This window comes from Dermochelys coriacea, chromosome 10, assembly GCF_009764565.3.
Source record: "Dermochelys coriacea isolate rDerCor1 chromosome 10, rDerCor1.pri.v4, whole genome shotgun sequence".
Lineage (NCBI taxonomy): Eukaryota > Metazoa > Chordata > Testudines > Dermochelyidae > Dermochelys > Dermochelys coriacea.
The window spans coordinates 23,544,029-23,565,472 of record NC_050077.1 but is presented as its reverse complement, the minus strand read 5'-3'; the positions used below and the strand labels follow the sequence as shown (position 1 = coordinate 23,565,472).

At 38.6% G+C, this 21,444-nt stretch overlaps 1 protein-coding gene and 1 long non-coding RNA gene across 8 annotated transcripts in view; both read left to right on the top strand.

Moving 5' to 3' along the window:
• Positions 1 to 21,444, top strand: part of CLEC16A (C-type lectin domain containing 16A) — a 204,313-nt gene that overhangs the window by 172,386 nt on the left and 10,483 nt on the right. For all 7 annotated transcript variants that reach the window (XM_043494551.1, XM_043494549.1, XM_043494550.1 and 4 more), the window contains one exon: positions 13,981 to 14,130. In XM_043494551.1, the coding sequence (XP_043350486.1) occupies positions 13,981 to 14,130 (150 nt within the window). The remainder of the gene's footprint in view (positions 1 to 13,980; positions 14,131 to 21,444) is intronic.
• Positions 14,137 to 21,279, top strand: LOC122456203. The gene is made up of 3 exons (XR_006274939.1): positions 14,137 to 16,315; positions 18,271 to 20,374; positions 20,528 to 21,279. It is a non-coding gene; the product is annotated as an uncharacterized LOC122456203 (long non-coding RNA).

The window sequence follows — 21,444 nt, the reverse complement described above, 5'->3', positions numbered from 1 at the left end:
TTGTGAAAGTAGCTGAGAACTTGTGGATGGACAAAAATTGAATATAATCTTGGCCCATGCCCTTTTAAAGTATTAAGAATCTCCTTTTATGTGCTGTTACTCCTACCCTTTGTCATTCATAGTGTGATCATGGTTATATGTAGCTAATGGGGACTAATTAATTACTGCTTAACCTAGCCAAAAAGTCATAAGTGGTTCTCTTTAATAGATATGACAAATAGTAATCCTCGTGAGGAAAGTGCAGTGTATTGCCAGACATCTGCATCTGATATTGTGTGCACAGCTCAGTTTATCTAATGGCACTGGTTATGATGCTGTTGCAACAAACAAGGCCTTTTTTCTGAGAGATGTAGAGCATCTGCAAAAAAAATTAATTCAACAGTGTCAACATCCATTGGAGTAGACTTCAGATTTAGGAGTCAGGAGGTACTTAACTTCCTTCAGAATGGGGATATCTTCTGTTATATAATTCAAAGGAAAGAGCAGTATTTTTCTAGAGTGTATACATTTTAGACAAGTAAAAAATTATTAAACTTAGTTCATTTCTGTAGGGCAATAAAATGCTAATGAGCTAGACCATATTAAAAAGTTAAGGAGGAAAAGGATTAATCAAACTGGGTAACATAATAGAAGAAGAGGGAAGTTGTGTTTTAAGCTATATAAGCTGAATGAAATGGGATGCAATTTACAGTGATCTGACTCAGTCAAAGCATTGATCATGCTGGCAGCAGTGTGTATAGTTAAAGTTGCAGAACACTTTCTATTATAAGACTCTGTTTTCAGTTGCTTATAACTTTGATAGATTTTACCCATTTGAGCTGAAATTTCTGTGCCAGGTGTCTATCTCTGACATTTTTTATATTTTAGCAAAAAAAAGTTCATTTTTTTTCCAAGAATGAAATTAGGAAAATGTTTGGCCAATGGTTAAAAAAAAAGTCTTAACTGCTGAGAAGTTCTAATATCTCCATGCTTAGATGCAGAGACTTGAAATTTGGCAGAGAAGTTGCTCTAGTATCAGAGGTTTGATAAGTGTTTGATCCGAGTACATATAAAGTACTATATACTATATAAAGTACTATATACTATAAAATGCTAACTACTCTGCAAAATCAGGCCCTATGCTTCTTAAATTGATCACCCGAATTTAGCGCATACTTTTGGCAGCTTTGGCTTTAATCTCTCTCTGCCTCAGTTCCCCATCTGTAGAATACCCTTTTTCTGACACAGGTATATTGTGAAGACAAATTCATTAGTGTTTGTGAAGAATTCATAAAATATCCATGAGGAAAATAATTCTTTATTCAGCGCAACATTTGGAGGGTGTGCGGTAAATAAGGTGTGAGACTTCACACTGATGAGAATAAAAAGATGTAATAAATATCGGAATCCCTTTGCATTGACATGAACATTAATACTCTACCTTCTGTTTCCTTCCAAATACATAAATGATCAATGCAGTTATGGATGGATCCCTATCCACACCCTGAGTATCTAGAAAGCTGCAGCCTGGGGATATGAGGGTATGAAGGCATAGTCCTGCAAAACCCTCATCTCACAGAAGTCAGTGGGGCTATTTGTATGACATAGGCCTGGTTTGCACACACAATTTTTACCAGTATAACTATTTGGGTTGGGGTGTGATTTTGTTTTTACCAAAATAGTTAATTCACTTCAGTCCCTAGAATGGATGCAGTTCTACTGGTATAGCTTATTCCCGTCCTTGTTGAAGCGTAGTGAACACTTGCAGGAGGAGCAAAATAATAAGAAAAGTTAAGTTTACAAAAAAATAAATATAAGCAAGTTAGAGGTAAGGAGAAGCAACGTGAACTTTAATTTGTCAAACTGGCGGAACAGAAGGCAGTCAGTGATATGGAGCAACAGGCTAGAGTTCTTAACGAATTAGTCCTGACTACTTTGCCACGTGTTCTCTTTAATAACCTGGTTGAGAAGCAGCTGCCAGCTCTGTTTAATGTGCACCTTTCAACGTCCACAGATCGGCATCTAAGTTCTCTGCTCAGGGAGGAGCCTACAGTTGTTGCAGAATAGGGTTGAGGATCCATTGGTAAAGCTCTCTGGAAAAGGTTACACACTGCCTACTCATATTACACCCAACTCTGGCCTATATCAGGCCCACTCTTCAAAGAGCAAAAAAAGTCTTGTAAATGTGAGCGAGAGAGAGAATTTTCCTGCGTCTAATTCATTATCGGGTTTGACTGACATGAAAAAATGGAACCGAAACTTTTGTGATTCTCAGAAATTATTGTGCTTTGCCTGTGTGGTCTCAAGGCCATTGGTTGTTCCCTGTTTCCCAGCATAACTGGTCTTCCAAAGTGTGAAGAATGTACTAATATGCATTTACTTTTGAAAAAAAATAAACTTCAGTGGGCATGAATGCTACAGAACTCCTTCAAATTTGAAGTAGTTCAGTTTGTGGTTCCCTTCACATAAACCATCAGGCGTCATTGTATGCAGCCTCAGTTTAATTCATCTAAAAGATTGTGGAAGATCAATCAGTTTGGTTTCTGAAACAAACATAAATAAATCCTTGTGTTTTACATTATAGATAGCTGCTTACTACACTGTTGTTTTTTCTCTAAACTAGGTCTATTCTACTATGGTTATATGTACATTTTTAAAACAGATTTTGATGTGAGACCTTATGAACATTGACTTAAAATACCAGAAAATCCTGATATGTCACTGTAATTCTTCCACAGTAGATAGGTGTATGGTCTTAATGAGATGGACAGAATAGTGTGTAAACATCGAGCTATACGAGTATAGACACAGCTTTTATCTGCACACTTCATAATCTTTACTGTTACTACCATGTTCTCCATAGATTCTTTAAAATAGAGTCAGGAATGGCGCTGTATCCTAAAATGAAGGATTGTGGTTAAGTTAGAAGATTTTTCAGGGAATTATGGAACAAAGTCATAGGAGATATTGTAGGAATATCATGGCATGTGATAAGAGACTTTATGGTGGATTTATGTATTATTGTAACAATGAAATTTAGAATTGCAGCAAATGACATTCAAAAACTTATTGAAATGGAAAAGTACAAGCACAGTCTCCAGAGCCAACTAAGAACTAAGTCTCCAGCCCTGCAACAAGCTCCATGTAGGTCTAAAACAGCAGGTTGGTGTTATAAGTATTAACTTTCTCATTACTTAACATTACTTAGCAGCAGGTAGTTTAAAAGTAAATATGTATTAAGTTACAATTTCTGCATTTAAATGTTTCCTTAGGAGCTTAATAAATTTTTTCTTTCCATTCCAAGTGCCAGACTGTGATTTAAATTGAAATATTTATGTAAGTAACCATAGGTGCTGGAACTAGGGATGCTGCCACAACCCCTTGGCTTGAATTGATTTCCATCATGTATAGGGTTTACAGTTGGTTCAATGGTCCCACTCTACACATTGTTCCAGCACCCCGGTAAGCAGCCCTAATTAAAAAGCAGTGTCTTGAACTGCAAAAGCTTGAGTGAATTAGAGAGAATTATTTTAATTTTTAATTTTCCATCTCATTACAATGGATGTAATTTTAAAAACTGGGATTTTCAAAGACACCTAAGAGAATCAGGCACTCAATTTCCACTGAAAATCAATCAGATTAGGGGACCTAATTCCATTTAAGCAGAGGGAAAATCAAAGCCTAAATGCATGGAGTGAAATGCTGGTCCTAAAGAAGTCAATAGAAGTATTGCTGTTCACTCCAGTAGGGCCAGGATTTCACCATAGTATGCCAGGTGGACTTTACTATGGTATCTTTTATGTTGCAACAACGTATTTGTACAGTGATAAATGTTTACGCTGAGCAACACTGAATTTATTATGGTATATACAAATGATGGAAACAAATTAATAATTTAGTATGTCTATATTTTTGCATAGCATTGGAGGTATTAATTTATCTTACCTTTGAGTATCCAGCTAAGGTACTGACAAAATGTTTAGTGAGGGAAGCACTGATCATTTCATGTTCTGCTTTGTGGGCTAATTAAAAAACAAAAAACAAGAAATTCAATTGTCAAAATAAAGTGTCTGCCAATAGGAAATTGAAATATCAAATTGCTTAATTTATGTTTAATACAGAATTAGTTTCCAGATCATAAATTCAGGGATCATGTCAGAAACAACAAACAAAAAAGAGTTAAATGAGAGACACAATGGGCAAATGCTTTTGCTAAGAAACGGGATCAGAGTTAAGTTTTCTGCTTCAAAAATCAAGGTCAAGCTTTATCTAAGGGTATGTCTAAACAGAGATCTGATTGCAGCACATGTAGACATACCTGAGCTAACTTTAATCTAGGAATGAAGCTGCAGCACCATGGGCTTCAGTGCCAGCTAGCCTCCTGAGAAAGTGTCCACGGTCCCACTTGTACGGCCCTTGATGAAGACTTTGCTTCTCCAGCTTCATTGCTATTGGTACCTTGATAGGTTGGGTATATCTACAAGAAAGGTAGTTACAACCCATGGTTGCAGAGTAGTTATATCCTTAGAGAATCCACCATCCAAACATATATGACTAGCCTCTAACCAAAAGGAGTGTACCTTTCCTTAGACCTTTGTTCTTCCTATGGCGCTGAAACTTTGGGCAGTCCAGTTGCTAACTGTGATGCTTCTTCCCAGGTGATGCCCGTTGTCATAAATATAAAGGTAAGGCTAACCACCTTCCCTTTAAATCCCTCCTGGCCAGAGGAAAAATCCTTTCCCTATAAAGGGTTAAGAAGCTAAAGATAACCTCGCTGGCACCTGACCAAAATGACCAATGAGGAGACAAGATACTTTCAAAGCTGGAGGGGGAGGGGGAGGAACAAAGGGTTCTCTCTGTCTGTGTGGCTTTTGCCGGAACCAGAGCAGGAATGCAGGTCAGAACTCCTGTAAAGAGTTAATAAGCAATCTAGTTAGATATGCGTTAGATTCTGTTTTGTTTAAATGGCTAATAAAAATAAGTTGTGCTGAATGGAATGTGTATTCCTGTTTTTGTGTCTTTTTGTAACTTAAGGTTTTGCCTAGAGGGATTCTCTATTTTTTTTATCTGATTACCCAGTAAGGTATTTACCATCCTGATTTTACAGAGATGATTCTTTTACTTTTTCTTCAATTAAAATTCTTCTTTTAAGAACCTGATTGCTTTTTTCATTGTTCTTAAGATCCAAGGGTTTGGGTCTGTGTTCACCTATGGAAATCGGTGAGGATTTTTATCAAGCCTTCCCCAGAAAAGGGGGTGTAGGGTTTGGGAGGATTTTGGGGGGAAAGATGTTTCCAAGCGGGCTCTTTCCTTGTTATATATTTGTTAGATGCTTGGTGGTGGCAGCAATAAAGTCCAAGGGAAAAAGGTAAAATAGTTTGTACCTTGGGGAAGTTTTAACCTAAGCTGGTAAAAACAAGCTTAGGGGGTTTTCATGCAGGTCCCACATCTGTACCCTAGAGTTCAGAGTGGGGAAGGAACCTTGACACCCATGCATTCAGTATCCTCTGTCAATGTCTTCTCTCAGTTCTTTTTTGGCCTTCCTTGCTCTCCCTTGGGTACCCAGTTTAATGATTGCTTGTCATGTCTCCCATCTTCCATATGTTGTATGTGTGCCAACCACGTAAGCCTTCTTTCTTTGATGATATTGTGCAACAGGTCCTGACCTGTCAGCTCCCTTACTCTCCCATTGGTTGTTTTCTTTCCATAAATGTATAATATATTCCTCAGCCATCTGTGATGAGCAGCCTTCAATCTCTTTGTTAGCCACTGTCATTGTCCAAGTCTCTGCTCTGTATAGTAGTGGCCTCAGTACTACCGCATGGTATAATTTGATCTTTTGTTTGATGGAGAGACTTCAGTTTGACCAGATGATGATCATCCTTCCAAAAGTGTTGTTTCCTAATCTTGTATGAATACCTTCAGATGTCGTCATGCTCCCCAGATGAAAGAACTCTTCTACTTGTCCAATCTCTTTTCCATCCAGTTTCCTTCATAATGATGATTTTCTTTGCATTTACTTTCAGTCCAATTTTTGTTGCTTCCCTCTAATATAAGGGCAGTCATTCAGTTCCACATCGTACTTAGTAGAACAGTGATGTTGGCAAAGTAAAGGTCATGTAACTCGTATCTGCTAAACCATTTTACATTGTCCACAATGCTTTTTGTTGCCTGCTTCATCACCCACTCAATTGCTAATGCAAAGAGGATTGGTGATACACACACCTTTGTCTAACGTCAGTCACAATATTGAACTATTCACCCAGGCCTGTTTCTGACTTTACAGCATATCTACTTCATCATGTAAACTCCATATCATGTTGATCAGCTTGCTGGTCTCCCATAGCTTTTAGTCTCTCTGTGGATATTAGCTTACACTTTCTTGAAGTTGATTAAGACACGCTTTTGCCAAGCAGTATCTTTTTTTGGTGATCTGTCTAAGAAGGAATATCTGTTGAGAACATGATTTACCTGGATGGAACCCAGCCTGTTCTCATAATATCTCATTCACTGCCTTCATTATATTCAGCACAAGTCTCTACCTGTAAAGCAGGGATGGGCAAACTACGGCCCCGGGTTTTAAGAAAAGAAAAGAAAAAAAGCAGCAGCACTCTGCTGGCATCATATGGATCCCACTTCACTGGATCTTTATGAAAATGGGTTAGAAAATGACATTATTCAGTGATTAAAATGTCATGTGACTTTTTAAAAAAAAATTTAAGGGTTCCAGATTCTAAATGATTTGTCAGAGTAATCTACAGTGGGTTCTTACTACACTTAGTTATTTACAGTGAGCAAGTATTTCATTGTGTGTGTATTCGTGCTTTAACTGGGACTATAGTATAGCAAAAAGAAAAGGAGTACTTGTGGCACCTTAGAGACTAACAAATTTATTAGAGCATAAGCTTTCGTGAGCTACAGCTCACTTCATCGGATGCATTTGGTGGAAAAAACAGAGGAGAGATTTATATACACACACACAGAGAACATGAAACAATGGGTTTATCATACACACTGTAAGGAGAGTGATCACTTAAGATAAGCCATCACCAGCAGCAGGGGGGGGAAAGGAGGAAAACCTTTCATGGTGACAAGCAAGGTAGGCTAATTCCAGCAGTTAACAAGAATATCAGAGGAACAGTGGGGGGTGGGGTGGGAGGGAGAAATACCATGGGGAAATAGTTTTACTTTGTGTAATGACTCATCCATTCCCAGTCTCTATTCAAGCCTAAGTTAATTGTATCCAGTTTGCAAATTAATTCCAATTCAGCAGTCTCTCGTTGGAGTCTGTTTTTGAAGCTTTTTTGTTGAAGTATAGCCACTCTTAGGTCTGTGATCGAGTGACCAGAGAGATTGAAGTGTTCTCCAACTGGTTTTTGAATGTTATAATTCTTGACGTCTGATTTGTGTCCATTCATTCTTTTACGTAGAGACTGTCCAGTTTGGCCAATGTACATGGCAGAGGGGCATTGCTGGCACATGATGGCATATATCACATTGGTAGATGCGCGGGTGAATGAGCTTCTGATAGTGTGGCTGATGTGATTAGGCCCTATGATGGTATCCCCTGAATAGATATGTGGACAGAGTTGGCAACGGGCTTTGTTGCAAGGATAGGTTCCTGGGTTAGTGGTTCTGTTGTGTGGTGTGTGGTTGCTGGTGAGTATTTGCTTCAGATTGGGGGGCTGTCTGTAAGCAAGGACTGGCCTGTCTCCCAAGATCTGTGAGAGTGATGGGTCGTCCTTCAGGATAGGTTGTAGATCCTTGATGATGCGTTGGAGAGGTTTTAGTTGGGGGCTGAAGGTGATGGCTAGTGGCGTTCTGTTGTTTTCTATTTATTTCTGTTTATCTATTCAGGGGATACCATCATAGGGCCTAATCACATCAGCCACACTGTGTCACACATTGTGACAAAAGTCAAAACTGAGCTGAGACAAAGCCTCAATATTAAAACACTTAACACTGATTTCTGTTAAAATAAGTGGAAATTGTGAGTGCTTTCAGCATAGTAGCCGAAGGAAGTGTTGGGGTTGGCAAAAAAGCAACCCCAGAGTGCAACAACAGTGAGTGTTTGAACAAACTGACTTTTTATTTTAGTGTCAATAGCGGTTCTACAAAAAACATGCTTTTAGTACACAGAATCATTTAGTTTCATTGAAACAAATTCCCGGCTATTTGCATGCTTATGTATTTTTTTAATAAAGCAGTGTGTTCAATAAAAATTTGATGTCCCTCGTTTCAAGTGTGTTGTCCTTTATGCTGAGGGTCACTGTCTCTCATTTCAGAGTCCGGGACTTGAGAGGTGTGGATACAACTGGTTCCACCAAATAGCCTTTGTGGGATTTCTGGGAGTACAGTAATCTTTTGGGGATTTCTTAAAATCATAGATACTCCTGACAACTACTCCTTGACAGTTCCTGTGTATAACATCAGAGCACACGTTGCTGGGAAATAGTACACATCGCATTTTCTGAATAACAGAAAAAAATCCCTAAATGTCTTATATTAGACTATATAGAATAAGGAAGTAGTGGAAGCCCCATTGCTAGTCATTCAAATCTGGACTGGACAAAATATATGAGAATATACTTTACAAAACAATTGGTATGGGCTGGACTAAGCATTGGAATAAAAGCTGAGCAATATGAATTTTCAGATAAATTATAGTTGTGTGAGCATAGGAATTAGAAACAGACAAGATGGCAGTATTTTGATACTGAGTGGCATGAAGAGTGAATAAGCGTTTGCTTAATATTGAGTATATACTTATCCCTTTAAAAAACTGCACAGTATAATTATGGGCTTCAACTGAAATCTTTTACAGCACCCTGCAGTATAGGATTCTTCATTCTTTCAACCTATTCAGCAGAAGTGTGGCTGTCATATAGAACTGTTTCATAGTCCATTTCATGCAAGTCATTCTGAAGAGTTGGTAGTGGAAAAACAAACACGGTTGTCCATCCTTCTGAACAAATCAGGTCAAGCAATCTCAGAATACAATATCAGTGTTCCTTTGCATAGTAGGAAAGAACAGGTCCCTCCACAGCAAATATTGGTGCAATGCTGTGGCCTGATTTGTGCAGGAGGTCTAACAATCCTTTCTGTCCTTTAAGATGTATAAATCCCTTAATTATAGGTGCCAGAGCTGAGGAAACAATGACATTAACTGAACAACTTGTATATAGCTGCAATGCCATCTTTCTCTGAAGAAAAATGGCTCTTGTAGCTTTATATTGGTTGACCATTATTAGAACATCTGTTTCTGCATTAGTGAAATCCTTGCCCCCTTGTGAGTTTGCAAAATCACACAAGGACATTCATGCAGACAAGCAATAGACCATATCTGAACACCTTCTTTTAAGGCAGCATTCTAAAACTATCATATCTAGGTTTCAGAGTAGCAGCCGTGTTAGTCTGTATTCGCAAAAAGAAAAGGAGTACTTGTGGCACCTTAGAGACTAACAAATTTTGTTAATAAATTAATTTTGTTGTAAATTTGTTAATCTCTAAGGTGCCACAAGTACTCCTTTTCTTTTTGCGAATACAGACTAACACGGCTGCTACTCTGAAACCTGTGATTATGCAAGGCACTGAATTTAGCCGTATAGAGTGGAAATCTGTCAACTTCATGAAATTTGTTAGTCTCTAAGGTGCCACAAGTACTCCTTTTCTTTTATCATATCTAGGTGATGCTCTTCTACTAACTAGTAGTCTCTTTTAATGACCTTTGGAAAGCTTTGGTAGTAAAATTCTGAACTCCACAGAAGTAGCATCATCTGCATTGGACTATCAGTTTGAATTGGAATTGGATGGCTACATTTTAACAGAAAGAATCACTAAGCTTACCTTTTTATATACAAGCCCACACACAATACATCAGTCTACACCCAATCAGTGATAGCCAATAACAGTCACCCAATAACTATCCAATAATTGTCATAATAAAATACTGTCCTAATCAAGGGATCCCACAAATTGTTAGATTAAATCTGTAGTGAGAGTGAGTCATACCAGAAGTTTATGAATATTGATATGCTCATAGGTCAGACAGTATGCTTTGTATTTGTGTAATAGCATCTTACGATAATCTGAAAGTCCAACAATCTAGAGGGTTCATGATGTTAAAGTTAATAAACACATTTGTTGTCAAACCCTTATACCAAGTTGTGAGGTTCAGACACTGTTTCATCAGTGAGAGCTAAATTTGTTAACTGTTTAGTGTTGGTGAATGATCAGGTACATCCAGGTAAAACACACTGTAGTCCTGGAGGATTTAGTAGATACATCCTAATGTTTACTTGATTTCAGTAAAATACGAATGGGTGACAGTACAGCTGTTGCATCAGAAGACTAGTAGCCAAAAGGCTGAAAGTCTGTTTTACTTATGTTTATGGCACTACCTCTGTATATAAAAATGAAACTCCTTTTCGTATTGTGCAAACTTCTAAACACAGGAACAATTTTTCTTTCTGATCTAGGGGATTTGGGTATATCCTATCCGATGAAGTGAGCTGTAGCTCACGAAAGCTTATGCTCTAATAAATTTGTTAGTCTCTAAGGTGCCACAAGTACTCCTTTTCTTTTTGGGTATATCAAGAACTCATAATTTCTAATCCTGGCTTTGCTGCTGAGTTGCATTGTGGCCTTGGGCAAATCACTCAAGCTAAAATTTTCAAAAGTGTCCACTCGTTATGGGTACCTCAGTCTTTGGATGCTCGGGTTGAGACAGGAGGGCCCTGATTTTCAGTACCTACAGTTTCCTCAGATGTCAGTTCATGCTGCAGGTACTCACTGTCTGCAAATTTTGTTTTGGATGTCAAAAGTTGGGTACTTAAAATAATGGTCAGTTTTGAAAATGTCCTGGACCTCTGTTTCCCCGTCACTAACGTGGGAATACTGAAACCCGGCCTTAAAGGGGTGAAGATTGAGCTGTTGCGTTCTGTATCTTCCTTCATCACTATTACTCCTGTAGCAAGTAGCAGCACTAAATGACTCTTGCAGTGATGTGTAAGGCAAAAAGAATACACAGTGATTGCTATAATACAGACTAGCAGAAAATCTTCCTAAGCAGCTGAAAAGAACTGCCACTCACTGTGCCCTGTCCCTTGTAAAGAGCCACAAAACACTCTGTGTTTTGAGTAGAAGAAAAAATGGGAGACTGTCCGGTTTTACTAATAGTCATAAGAACATAAGAACGGCCATACTGGGTCAGACCAATGGGGGGTCCATCTAGCCCAGTATCCTGTCTTCCAACAATGGCCAGATGCTTCAGAGGGAATGAACAGAAAAGAGCAATTATCAAGTGATCCACCCCCTGTCATCCAGTCCTAGCTTCTAGCAGTCAGAGATTTAGGGACACTCAGAGCAGGGGGTTGCATCCCTGATAATCTTGGTTTATAGCCATTGTGGGATTTTTCCTCCATGGATGTATCTAATTCTTTTTGTAACTCAGTTATACTTTTGTCCTTCACAACACCCCGTGGCAATGAGTTTCGCAAGTTGACTGTGCATTGTATGAAGAAGTACTTCCTTATGTTAGTTTTAAACCTATACATTTTGTTGGGTGACCCCTGGTTCTTGTACTATGTGAAGGGGTAAATAATACTTTTTCTCAACACCATTCATGATTTTATAGACCTCTAACATATCCCCCCTTAGCTGTCTCTTTTCTAAGATGAACACTCCCAGTCTCTGTATTTTTTCCAACTCTAATATGTCTTTTCTGAGATGTGGCAACCAGAACTGCACACAGTATTCAAGGTGTGGACGTACCATGAATTTATATAGTGGCATTGTCCTATTTTCTGTCTTATCTATCCCTTTCCTAATGGTTCCTAGCATTCTGTTAGCTTTTTTGATTGCTGCTGCATGCTGAGCAGATGTTTTTAGAGAACTGTCCACAATGACACCAAGATCTTTCTTGAGTGGTAACAACTAATTTAGATCTCATCATTTTGTATGTATAGTTGGAATTGTGTTTTCCAGTGTGCATTACTTGGCATTTATCAACACTGGGCAACAAAATGGCAGATGAAATTTAATCACCTAGTTTTGTAACATCCCTTTGTAACTCTTCACTGTCAGTTTTAGACTTAACTACTTTGAGTAATTTTATATCATCTACAAACTTTGCTACCTTACTATTTACCCCTTCTTCAGATCATTTACTGCACTGGTCCCAGTACAGATTCTTGGGGGACCTCACTATTTACCTCTCTGCCCTGTGAAAACTGACCTTTTATTCCTACCCTTTGTTTCCTATTAACCAGTTATTGATCCATGAAAGGACTTTCTCTCTTATCCCATGACTCCTTACTAGGCTTAAGAGTCTTTGGTGAGGGACCTTGTCAAAGGCTTTCTGAAAGTCCAACTTTGTGATATCAACTGGATCACTCTTGTCCACATGTTTGTTGACACCTTCAAAGAATTCTGATAGCTTGGCAAGGCATAATTTCCCTTCAGAAAATCTATGTTGACTTTTCCTCCAACATACTGTGTTCATCTGTATGACTGATAATTTTGTTCTTTACTATAGTTTCAACCAATTTGCAAGTTAGGTTTACCTGCCTGTAATTACCAGGAACACCTTTGGAACCTTTTTTTTTAAAAAAAATTGGCATTATGTTAGCTCTCCTCCAGTCATCTTGTAGAAAAGCTAATTTAAATGATAGCAGTTTGTAATTCTGCAATTTCATATTTGAGTTCCTTCAGAACCCTTGAGTAAATACCATCTGGTCCTGGTGATTTATTACTGTTTAATTAAAAAAAAAAGTTGCTGTTAGTTTTTGTCTTTTGCTAGTTGCTCTTCAAATACTTTTGTCCTGCCTAATTATATTTTTACATTTGACTTGCCAGAGTTTATGCACCTTTCTTTTTTCTTCAGTAGAATTTGACTTCAATTTTTAACAGATGTCTTTTTGTCTCTAACAGCCTCTTTTACTCTGTTGTTTAGCGATGGTGGTATTTTTTGATCATCTGTTTTTTCTATTTACAGTATACATTGTGTTTGAGCCTTTATTATGGTATTTGTAAAAATTGTTCAGGCAGCTTGCAGGCATTTCACTCTAAGTTCACTGTTAGATATTTTTCTCATTTAAAAAAGCACAGATGTCAAGTGTTTAAAAAACATAGGCCAAACAAATAATAGTGCTAAATATGTTTCCACATCTTCTGCAGAGACAATAGACTTCAAGTGATGATGGTGTACCACAAGGACATAGAAAAGTGCTGCATAATAGAATCTGTACACTACAACTCTTGAATAGGGGGTTAAAATATTTGTTAATTGAGAAGATCAGCTATTACGTAGTACTCTGCTGTATTCTGACTTGGGAAAGTCTCTCAAACAGCTGGAAAAACACCTAATGTCAGCATTTGGTTTGATGGATAATATTCCCCAAGGGTAGTGATTTTCCACTGAAGTGCTATACAGGTTTTCAGCCTCACAAAGAGACAGCTGTCTCCTTAGTAAAGCTCTCTTTTTGGCAGGTCATCTTTGAATTTATTGAAGCCAGTATTTACTACTGCTTAGCCTATGCGCAGCGTGCCTCAGGGGGCACGTGACCAGGATTCCTCACTTGGAATTTGGTCCACCAGTTGGATCATTAGCTTCCTCGGCTTGGGCCGGGTCGGGTACTGATGGGGAGTGCGACATGAACGCTGATTTGTGTCCCCCGGTATTTACTGAAAATTGGCAGTAGCTTTCAAGCATACATTGGATCACTGACAGTCCATTTTGTTTCACAGATTGATTTTGTGCCTCTTACCAAGCATCTCTACATCCTTCTTCCATCATCCACCTGAAGGTTTAAGTAGCACTTTTCAGTTAGGAGTCGCTTTACTTCTCAGCTGCAATTGACCTTAGGTAGCTCCTTTGTCAGTGAACTGAATCAACACTAATGTGAGGCACTATTGTGTCTCTCGCCCTTTCCCAATCTGCCCTTACCATACAGTCCAACTTGAATTATTTCTGTTATTAAATTTCATTGTCTTGTCTTGTAGGTTTTGCAGTAGCCCAGTGTATAAACCAGCACAATCCATCACCACTTTCATCGCCATCTCCTTCTTCCAGTGGTAGTGGGAGTACTGGACACTGTGATTCAGTTACTGCCAGCTCAGCTTCCACTCCTTCTGCAGCACAGAGTCCATCAGGTAAATCACTGTTTTCAGTCTTGGCATTCAGGGTGCACACTGGTTTATTTTATAAATGCTTACTGGATTAAGGTGTAAATCATGTTTCAGACCTCTTTTTACTATGCTGGATGTTTTTGCAACACAGATTGTGAAGATCTTTTCAGCTTTCTGGACTACTTTAGTCTGTGGATACTTTACTATTGTCAGTGTTGATTTGAATGCTGGCTGAAAGATGCACCTTTACGTGCTTTCTCTTTGTCTGCTAGCAGGTTGTCTGCTTTAGTTTGTTTTACCTGTAATTATAATATGTCAGATTTATAGCTCATCATCGGATCAGCTGGAGCCCCTGTGAATAAGTGAGATTCTACACTCAGTGTAACTTTACGCAGCTGAATGGTTTTGTTCATGTACCACTTTTTGTGGTTGTGCCTTTTATTTTTAAAAATAAAATTACTCACTTTTGTATATTTAAATCTGACAGTTATGTTTGTATTATATCTATAGGGCAAACATGATATAATTCAGCACATGTATCTAGGTTGTTATATGGTAAAAGTTGGGCCATTATTAATGTGGAGGTTTGGTTAAACAGGCATTTGAGGAGACTCAAATTCCACTGGTGGAGAGGAAGTTGGCACGTATGCTAACTGACAATCGTAACTTGCTTTCAAAGGTTTTACACAGCAAACCACAGTGGTGCCATTGTGTAAAAGTGCTTAATGTGAATATTTACAATGAGATTCCTTTTTGCAATCCCAGTTAGGACTCCCTTTTCCATTCTTCCTTTATTTGTGAAGTATTTGTAGAACATCCTATACTGGCATTTCTTCTCAACGTTCATTACATCAATCCTTTCATTGACATATATGAGTCAGAGAGCTGCTAAGACAGTGTTGGGGGTAAGGCAGGAAAGTCATTCTGCAGCAGATTCTCCTTGAAATGCTTCTAATGTGCACCTGCTCCACTCTAACCAGTTTTGGTTTTGACAATTGAGGTGACTGTTTTTAAAAATAATCAAATTGGGCAGCCATTCCCAGGCTTAAAATGTGGATAATCACCTGCAATTCTAATTACCATTCTGAGTGGCCATTTCATTTTCTGATCATAACTTGTAGGCATTCAGTTTTAAGCATCCTTGGGGAGCCTGAGAGAGACCTATTTAAATTTATTGCAGGGGGCTGTATTCTAAAAATGAGATTTTTGATGGCTATGACAAGCATTCCATGATCCACACTTATGAAATTCTAAGCCAATTAGTAAATGCTAAAAAATGTGGTAACATCAACCTTGTATCTATATTTCAGAAGTAGAATGAGTTAAGTTGCATGAAGTACTATGTACTCCAGTACCAATAAAGTGGCGTTAAAAAATCGTCAGCAAGTATATAACTTAGTAAAAGATAATATATTGTGTGTTTACATAGCTACTCAGTCGTGAGGTACCGACCCTGCATATTTACCCTAAGACGCATCTTAAATGTTGCTTAATTTTTCAGTGTCTGATTGTCCTTAATTACTACGTGGCCAGAAAGTGAAGGTTCTTTCAACTATCACTCTCTAAAGAAATGGACACCAGAAAAAAGCCTAGTTTTGAGATGACTAGTTTTGACTAAAATCACTTCTCAAGCTTCTGGGTATTTATAAAATACTGTTGAGTGTTTTTATCAAAATCCCAGAGGCTCTGTCTGCCATAAATAAAATCTCTGGGAAAACGCATAATTCTCATACATTTAACTGATTGGATTCTACTCTGTCAAGAAGGGAAGTGAGTTAGAGTCTAAGATCCCTTCTGAAAATGCCTGCTGCCAGCCATTATCCAAGAAGCTGTAAACTCCATTATCTCTGATGATCATGACCTTTGTAGTCACCTGGGGAGTGATGCTGTCTCTAAGGTTGCCAGGATCCAAAGGACTTAGGGCTTTTAGGTCACAATCAAAACATAAACTTTACCAAGAAACAATCTGGTGATCAGCACAGATCACACAGCACAGGTTATTATTCTCCCAGCTAGAAGTGCCACTGAAGTGGGCTGCAGCATCCTACATCATTTTAAGATTAAGCGTAAGCCCATGTAGAGCACCCTACGGTCATCCTAAATGGAGGTTAAGGCATACACTTTGAAAAGTCCTCATCTGAAAGACTGAGAACATAACCTTCTTGTCAGAGATGAAAATACTCTACCATTAGTCACAAAAAGAAAAGGAGTACTTGTGGCACCTTAGAGACTAACAAATTTATTAGAGCATAAGCTTTCGTGAGCTACAGCTCACTTCATCGGATGCATTTGGTGGAAAAAACAGAGGGGAGATTGATATAGACACACAGAGAACATGAAACAATGGGTTTATCATACACACTGTAAGGAGAAGTTTCAGAGTAGCAGCCGTGTTAGTCTGTATTCGCAAAAAGAAAAGGAGTACTTGTGGCACCTTAGAGACTAACAAACTTATTAGAGCATAAGCTTTCGTGAGCTACAGTTCCACCAAATGCATCCGATGAAGTGAGCTGTAGCTCACGAAAGCTTATGCTCTAATAAATTGGTTAGTCTCTAAGGTGCCACAAGTACTCCTTTTCTTTTTACTGTAAGGAGAGTGATCACTTAAGATAAGCCATCACCAGCAGCAGGGGGGGAAAGGAGGAAAACCTTTCATGGTGACAAGCAAGGTAGGCTAATTCCAGCAGTTAACAAGAATATCTGAGGAACAGTGGGGGGTGGGGTGGGGTGGGGGGGAGAAATAACATGGGGAAATAGTTTTACTTTGTGTAATGACTCATCCATTCCCAGTCTCTATTCAAGCCTAAGTTAATTGTATCCAGTTTGCAAATTAATTCCAATTCAGCAGTCTCTCATTGGAGTCTGTTTTTGAAGCTTTTTTGTTGAAGGATAGCCACTCTTAGGTCTGTGATCGAGTGACCAGAGAGATTGAAGTGTTCTCCAACTGGTTTTTGAATGTTATAATTCTTGACGTCTGATTTGTGTCCATTCATTCTTTTACGTAGAGACTGTCCAGTTTGGCCAATGTACATGACAGAGGGGCATTGCTGGCATATGATGGCATATATCACATTGGTAGATGCGCAGGTGAACGAGTCTCTGATAGTGTGGCTGATGTGATTAGGCCCTATGATGGTGTCCCCTGAATAGATATGTGGACAGAGTTGGCAACGGGCTTCGTTGCAAGGATAGGTTCCTGGGTTAGTGGTTCTGTTGTGTGGTGTGTGGTTGCTGGTGAGTATTTGCTTCAGATTGGGGGGCTGTCTAAGCAAGGACTGGCCTGTCTCCCAAGATCTATCCTTGCAACAAAGCCCGTTGCCAACTCTGTCCACATATCTATTCAGGGGACACCATCATAGGGCCTAATCACATCAGCCACACTAAATTTGTTAGTCTCTAAGGTGCCACAAGTACTCCTTTTCTTTTTATCAGAGGCTCGTTCACCTGCGCATCTACCAATGTGATATATGCCATCATGTGCCAGCAATGCCCCTCTGCCATGTACATTGGTCAAACTGGACAGTCTCTACGTAAAAGAATGAATGGACACAAATCAGACGTCAAGAATTATAACATTCAAAAACTAGTTGGAGAACACTTCAATCTCTCTGATCACTCGATTACAGACCTGAGGGTGGCTATCCTTCAACCAAAAAACTTCAAAAACAGACTCCAACAAGAGACTGCTGAATTGGAATTAATTTGCAAACTGGATACAATTAATTTAGGCTTGAATAGAGACTGGGAATGGATGAGTCATTACACAAAGTAAAACTATTTCCCCATGGTATTTCTCCCCCCCACCCCACCCCCTACTGTTCCTCAGATATTCTTGTTAACTGCTGGAAATAGCCTACCTTGCTTGTCACCATGAAAGGTTTTCCTCCTTCTCCCCCCTCTCTCCCCCGCTGCTGGTGATGGCTTATCCTAAGTGATCACTCTCCTTACAGTGTGTATGATAAACCCATTGTTTCATGTTCTCTGTGTGTCTATATCAATCTCCCCTCTGTTTTTTCCACCAAATGCATCTGATGAAGTGAGCTATAGCTCACAAAAGCTTATGCTCTAATAAATTTGTTAGTCTCTAAGGTGCCACAAGTACTCCTTTTCTTTTTGCGAATACAGACTAACACGGCTGCTACTCTGAAATTAGTCACAAAAAAGTCACTGCCTGTCATAATCCTTTTCCTCACCTCTATCTACAACATGTAGAGATACATTGCAGCACCATTTTGAAATAAAACAAAATATGAAAGTCAAAGTGCTAAACTAAAACTCGTCTCTTGCTCCAAGTTTTGAAATGACCTTGTAGACATTTATCATTTTTTAGTGTTAGTCTTTGTTCACTGGTGGTCGCTGAAATCGGATCTATCAAAAGAGAGAGAAGTATGTGGGGATTGAGGGAATGAAGAGATGGTAGGATTTTCAAAAGCTCTAGTCTGAAATAGCCTCATATGCAAGTTAGAGTTTAAACAAGATAGAGCTTAAATATATGCTTATAGAGCTGAGGAGAATGCTACCCAAAAACTCCATCTAATATCTATATGCTGTACTTGAGTCTTTAGTGTGATCATGAGCTGGCATAAGTAAATGTGCAATCTGACTTTTGTCAATGGTGGCTGAGAAAAAAATGAGAATCGTACATTAATTTTTTTTTACACATATTACGTAGTGCCCAGAGGCCCCATTGTGCTGTATGCTGTACAGATGAAAAGAGAAGACCCAAAGAGCCTGCAAGTTAGGTCTTCTACCACTATCAGAAGGAATCCTTCTACAGCAAGACAAAGCATTCTTCATTCATATAGCGCTTCCTTATTTTATACTATTAAATAATGGTTTCTGGTTACACATAGTCACCCCAAACTCAAGTATCTGAATTCCTGCCTTGAGTCATATTACTTATTTCAGGCAGATGTCTTTTATTTGTGACCAGCCATGACATCCATGAACAATTCAGTTAATCCAAAGCAGATATTTCCCTATGTAATAATATGGAAAGATTATAGTGTATAGCCAATGCCATAGTTCACAATCTTCCAAAATCTATTCATTCAGTATGTTGTTTCCAGTAAACTTTTATTTATTTAAATCCTATAATTTAAAGTGCTCAGTTAGGTGAGACTTTTTATTGTGTCTACAGATATCAGAGTAAGGTTTTGAAATGTTTGTTTTTCAGTTTCAAAATGGGTGAGGTAATATCTTTTAGTGGACCAACTTCTCTTGGTAAGAGAGACAAACTTTCGAGCCAAACAGCGCTCTTCTTCAGACTCAAAAACTTGCCTCTCAAATCAACAGAAGTTGATGCAATAAAAGATATTACCTCACCCACCTCGTATCTCTAATATCCTGGGACCGACATGGTTACAACTACACTGTTTTTCAGTGTCTGCACTTTGAAATTCTGCTAAATCACTTAGATTGAGTGAGCTACCCACATTAAACATAACCCATGTTCTGATTAGTTCACAGGTACAGCTTTAAAATTCTACTGTTCTGCAGGAAGAAATCCTTTAATTTAAAAAAAAACAAAAAAAACAACCCAGCAACAAAAAAAAAACAGGATCTCATTATGTTTCACTGAATAACCTTGCAAGACAGGAGGAGATTCTAAAGGTCCAGGGTTCTGGGTGTAGGGTATTTTGACTCTTAATCTTCCCCTGAATAGCTTTCTGGAACAATTTTCAATGCCCTCACTTCTGGAAGTGCTGCCTCTGAAATTTGTACTCTTAAAAGCAATGCATTGATTTACCCTGAATGTAGAAACAATAGCGCCCTTCCAGGAAGTACCCCTTCTAGGAGCAGCAATTCCAGGAGAAAGATCACTGCAACTGTTTTTTTTCTCCGAGCTGATTCACATAAGGGTAGGTTTGCAGGATACCTGCAGTCTGTTTATACTGCATCTGGCTCATCTCTGTTGCACATAGTGATCTTATTTAAGTTTCATTCCATTCCTATTTGTAAAGGCTGCTATAAAATCTTTTAAATAAGGGGTTAGAAAAAATATGCTGATACACATATAATTGTTTTTGCTGTTTTAAAAACTAAGTTTGAAAAGCTATTGATTTTTTTTTCAATAATCATTCATAAAGAGTCCACATTTTTTTGGAATTCTGTGCACTATTGATGCTGACTCTTTTGATGGTTAATCAGCATTTCAAATGTATTATACCTGGGAAATTTTTATCCCACTGAATAGCTGTTAAAGGCATTTTCCAACAGGACACTTGCGTAATGTGCCCAAATTACTGAAAGTTGCATTATAAACTAGGTTTCAGAGTAGCAGCTGGGTTAGTCTGTATTCGCAAAAAGAAAAGGAGTACTTGTGGCACCTTAGAGACTAACAAATTTATTTGAGTATATGCTTAAATTTGTTAGTCTCTAAGGTGCCACAAGTACTCCTTTTCTTTTTATAATAATCTAGAAATGCCACACCTCCCCAATTATAGCACTTATCCAGAATAGCAGTGTGTGAAGTGAAACTTTCAGTTCTGCTTCCAAACCGTTTTCATTGCCAGAGACAGAGATTTTAAAAAACATGGAATCTGATTGGCGTGCTCTGGAAAAGCAAACAGTGGATGCAATAGACTTCTGACATTATAATAGCATGTAAATTTGTAATAGTCACATTTGAAAAAAGTTTTTTTATATTGTACAACTAGTAGTCAATTAGGAACTACAAAGAACTAAAAACTAAAAAGTGTTGCCTTTCACTCTAGTGAAACAAAGTGTTGAACATTGTAATTACCAATTCAATACCAAAACATTCTTTGTAGAACCTATCCAAGAAGAAGGGGGGGAAGCACAGAAACTTTTAATATACAATGAGTTATTTGCTACCACTTCTGCTTGCATCAAACAGAACCATGGTATTTTCCTTCACAAGGGAGGTCACTAAATGTTTTGTATATTACTGCCTATTACATATATTTCAGTCACTGGGAGAGGACAGTGGTTATTTATCTACTTTTCTGTGAATAAATTAAGCTTTTTCCAGCTCTTAATGCTACTAGACACACTGATAGCGAATGTTATATTCCATAGACTTTTAAGGTTATAGCAATCTTTAAGTCCTCGTGTAGAAAATTATGGGGTTAAATCAGCGGTGGGCAAACTTTTGGGCCCAAGGGCTTCATCTGGGTGTGGAAATTGTATGGTGAGCCATGAATGCTCATGAAATTGGGGGTTGGAGTGTGGGAGGGGGTGAGGCTCTGGCTGGGGGTGCGGGATCTGGGATGGGGGTGGGTATGAGAGGTTTGGGTGTATGAGGGTGCTCTGGGCTGGGGAGGGCGGAAGGGGGATTAGGGCTGGGAGCATGGAAGGGAGTCAGGAGTGCAGTAT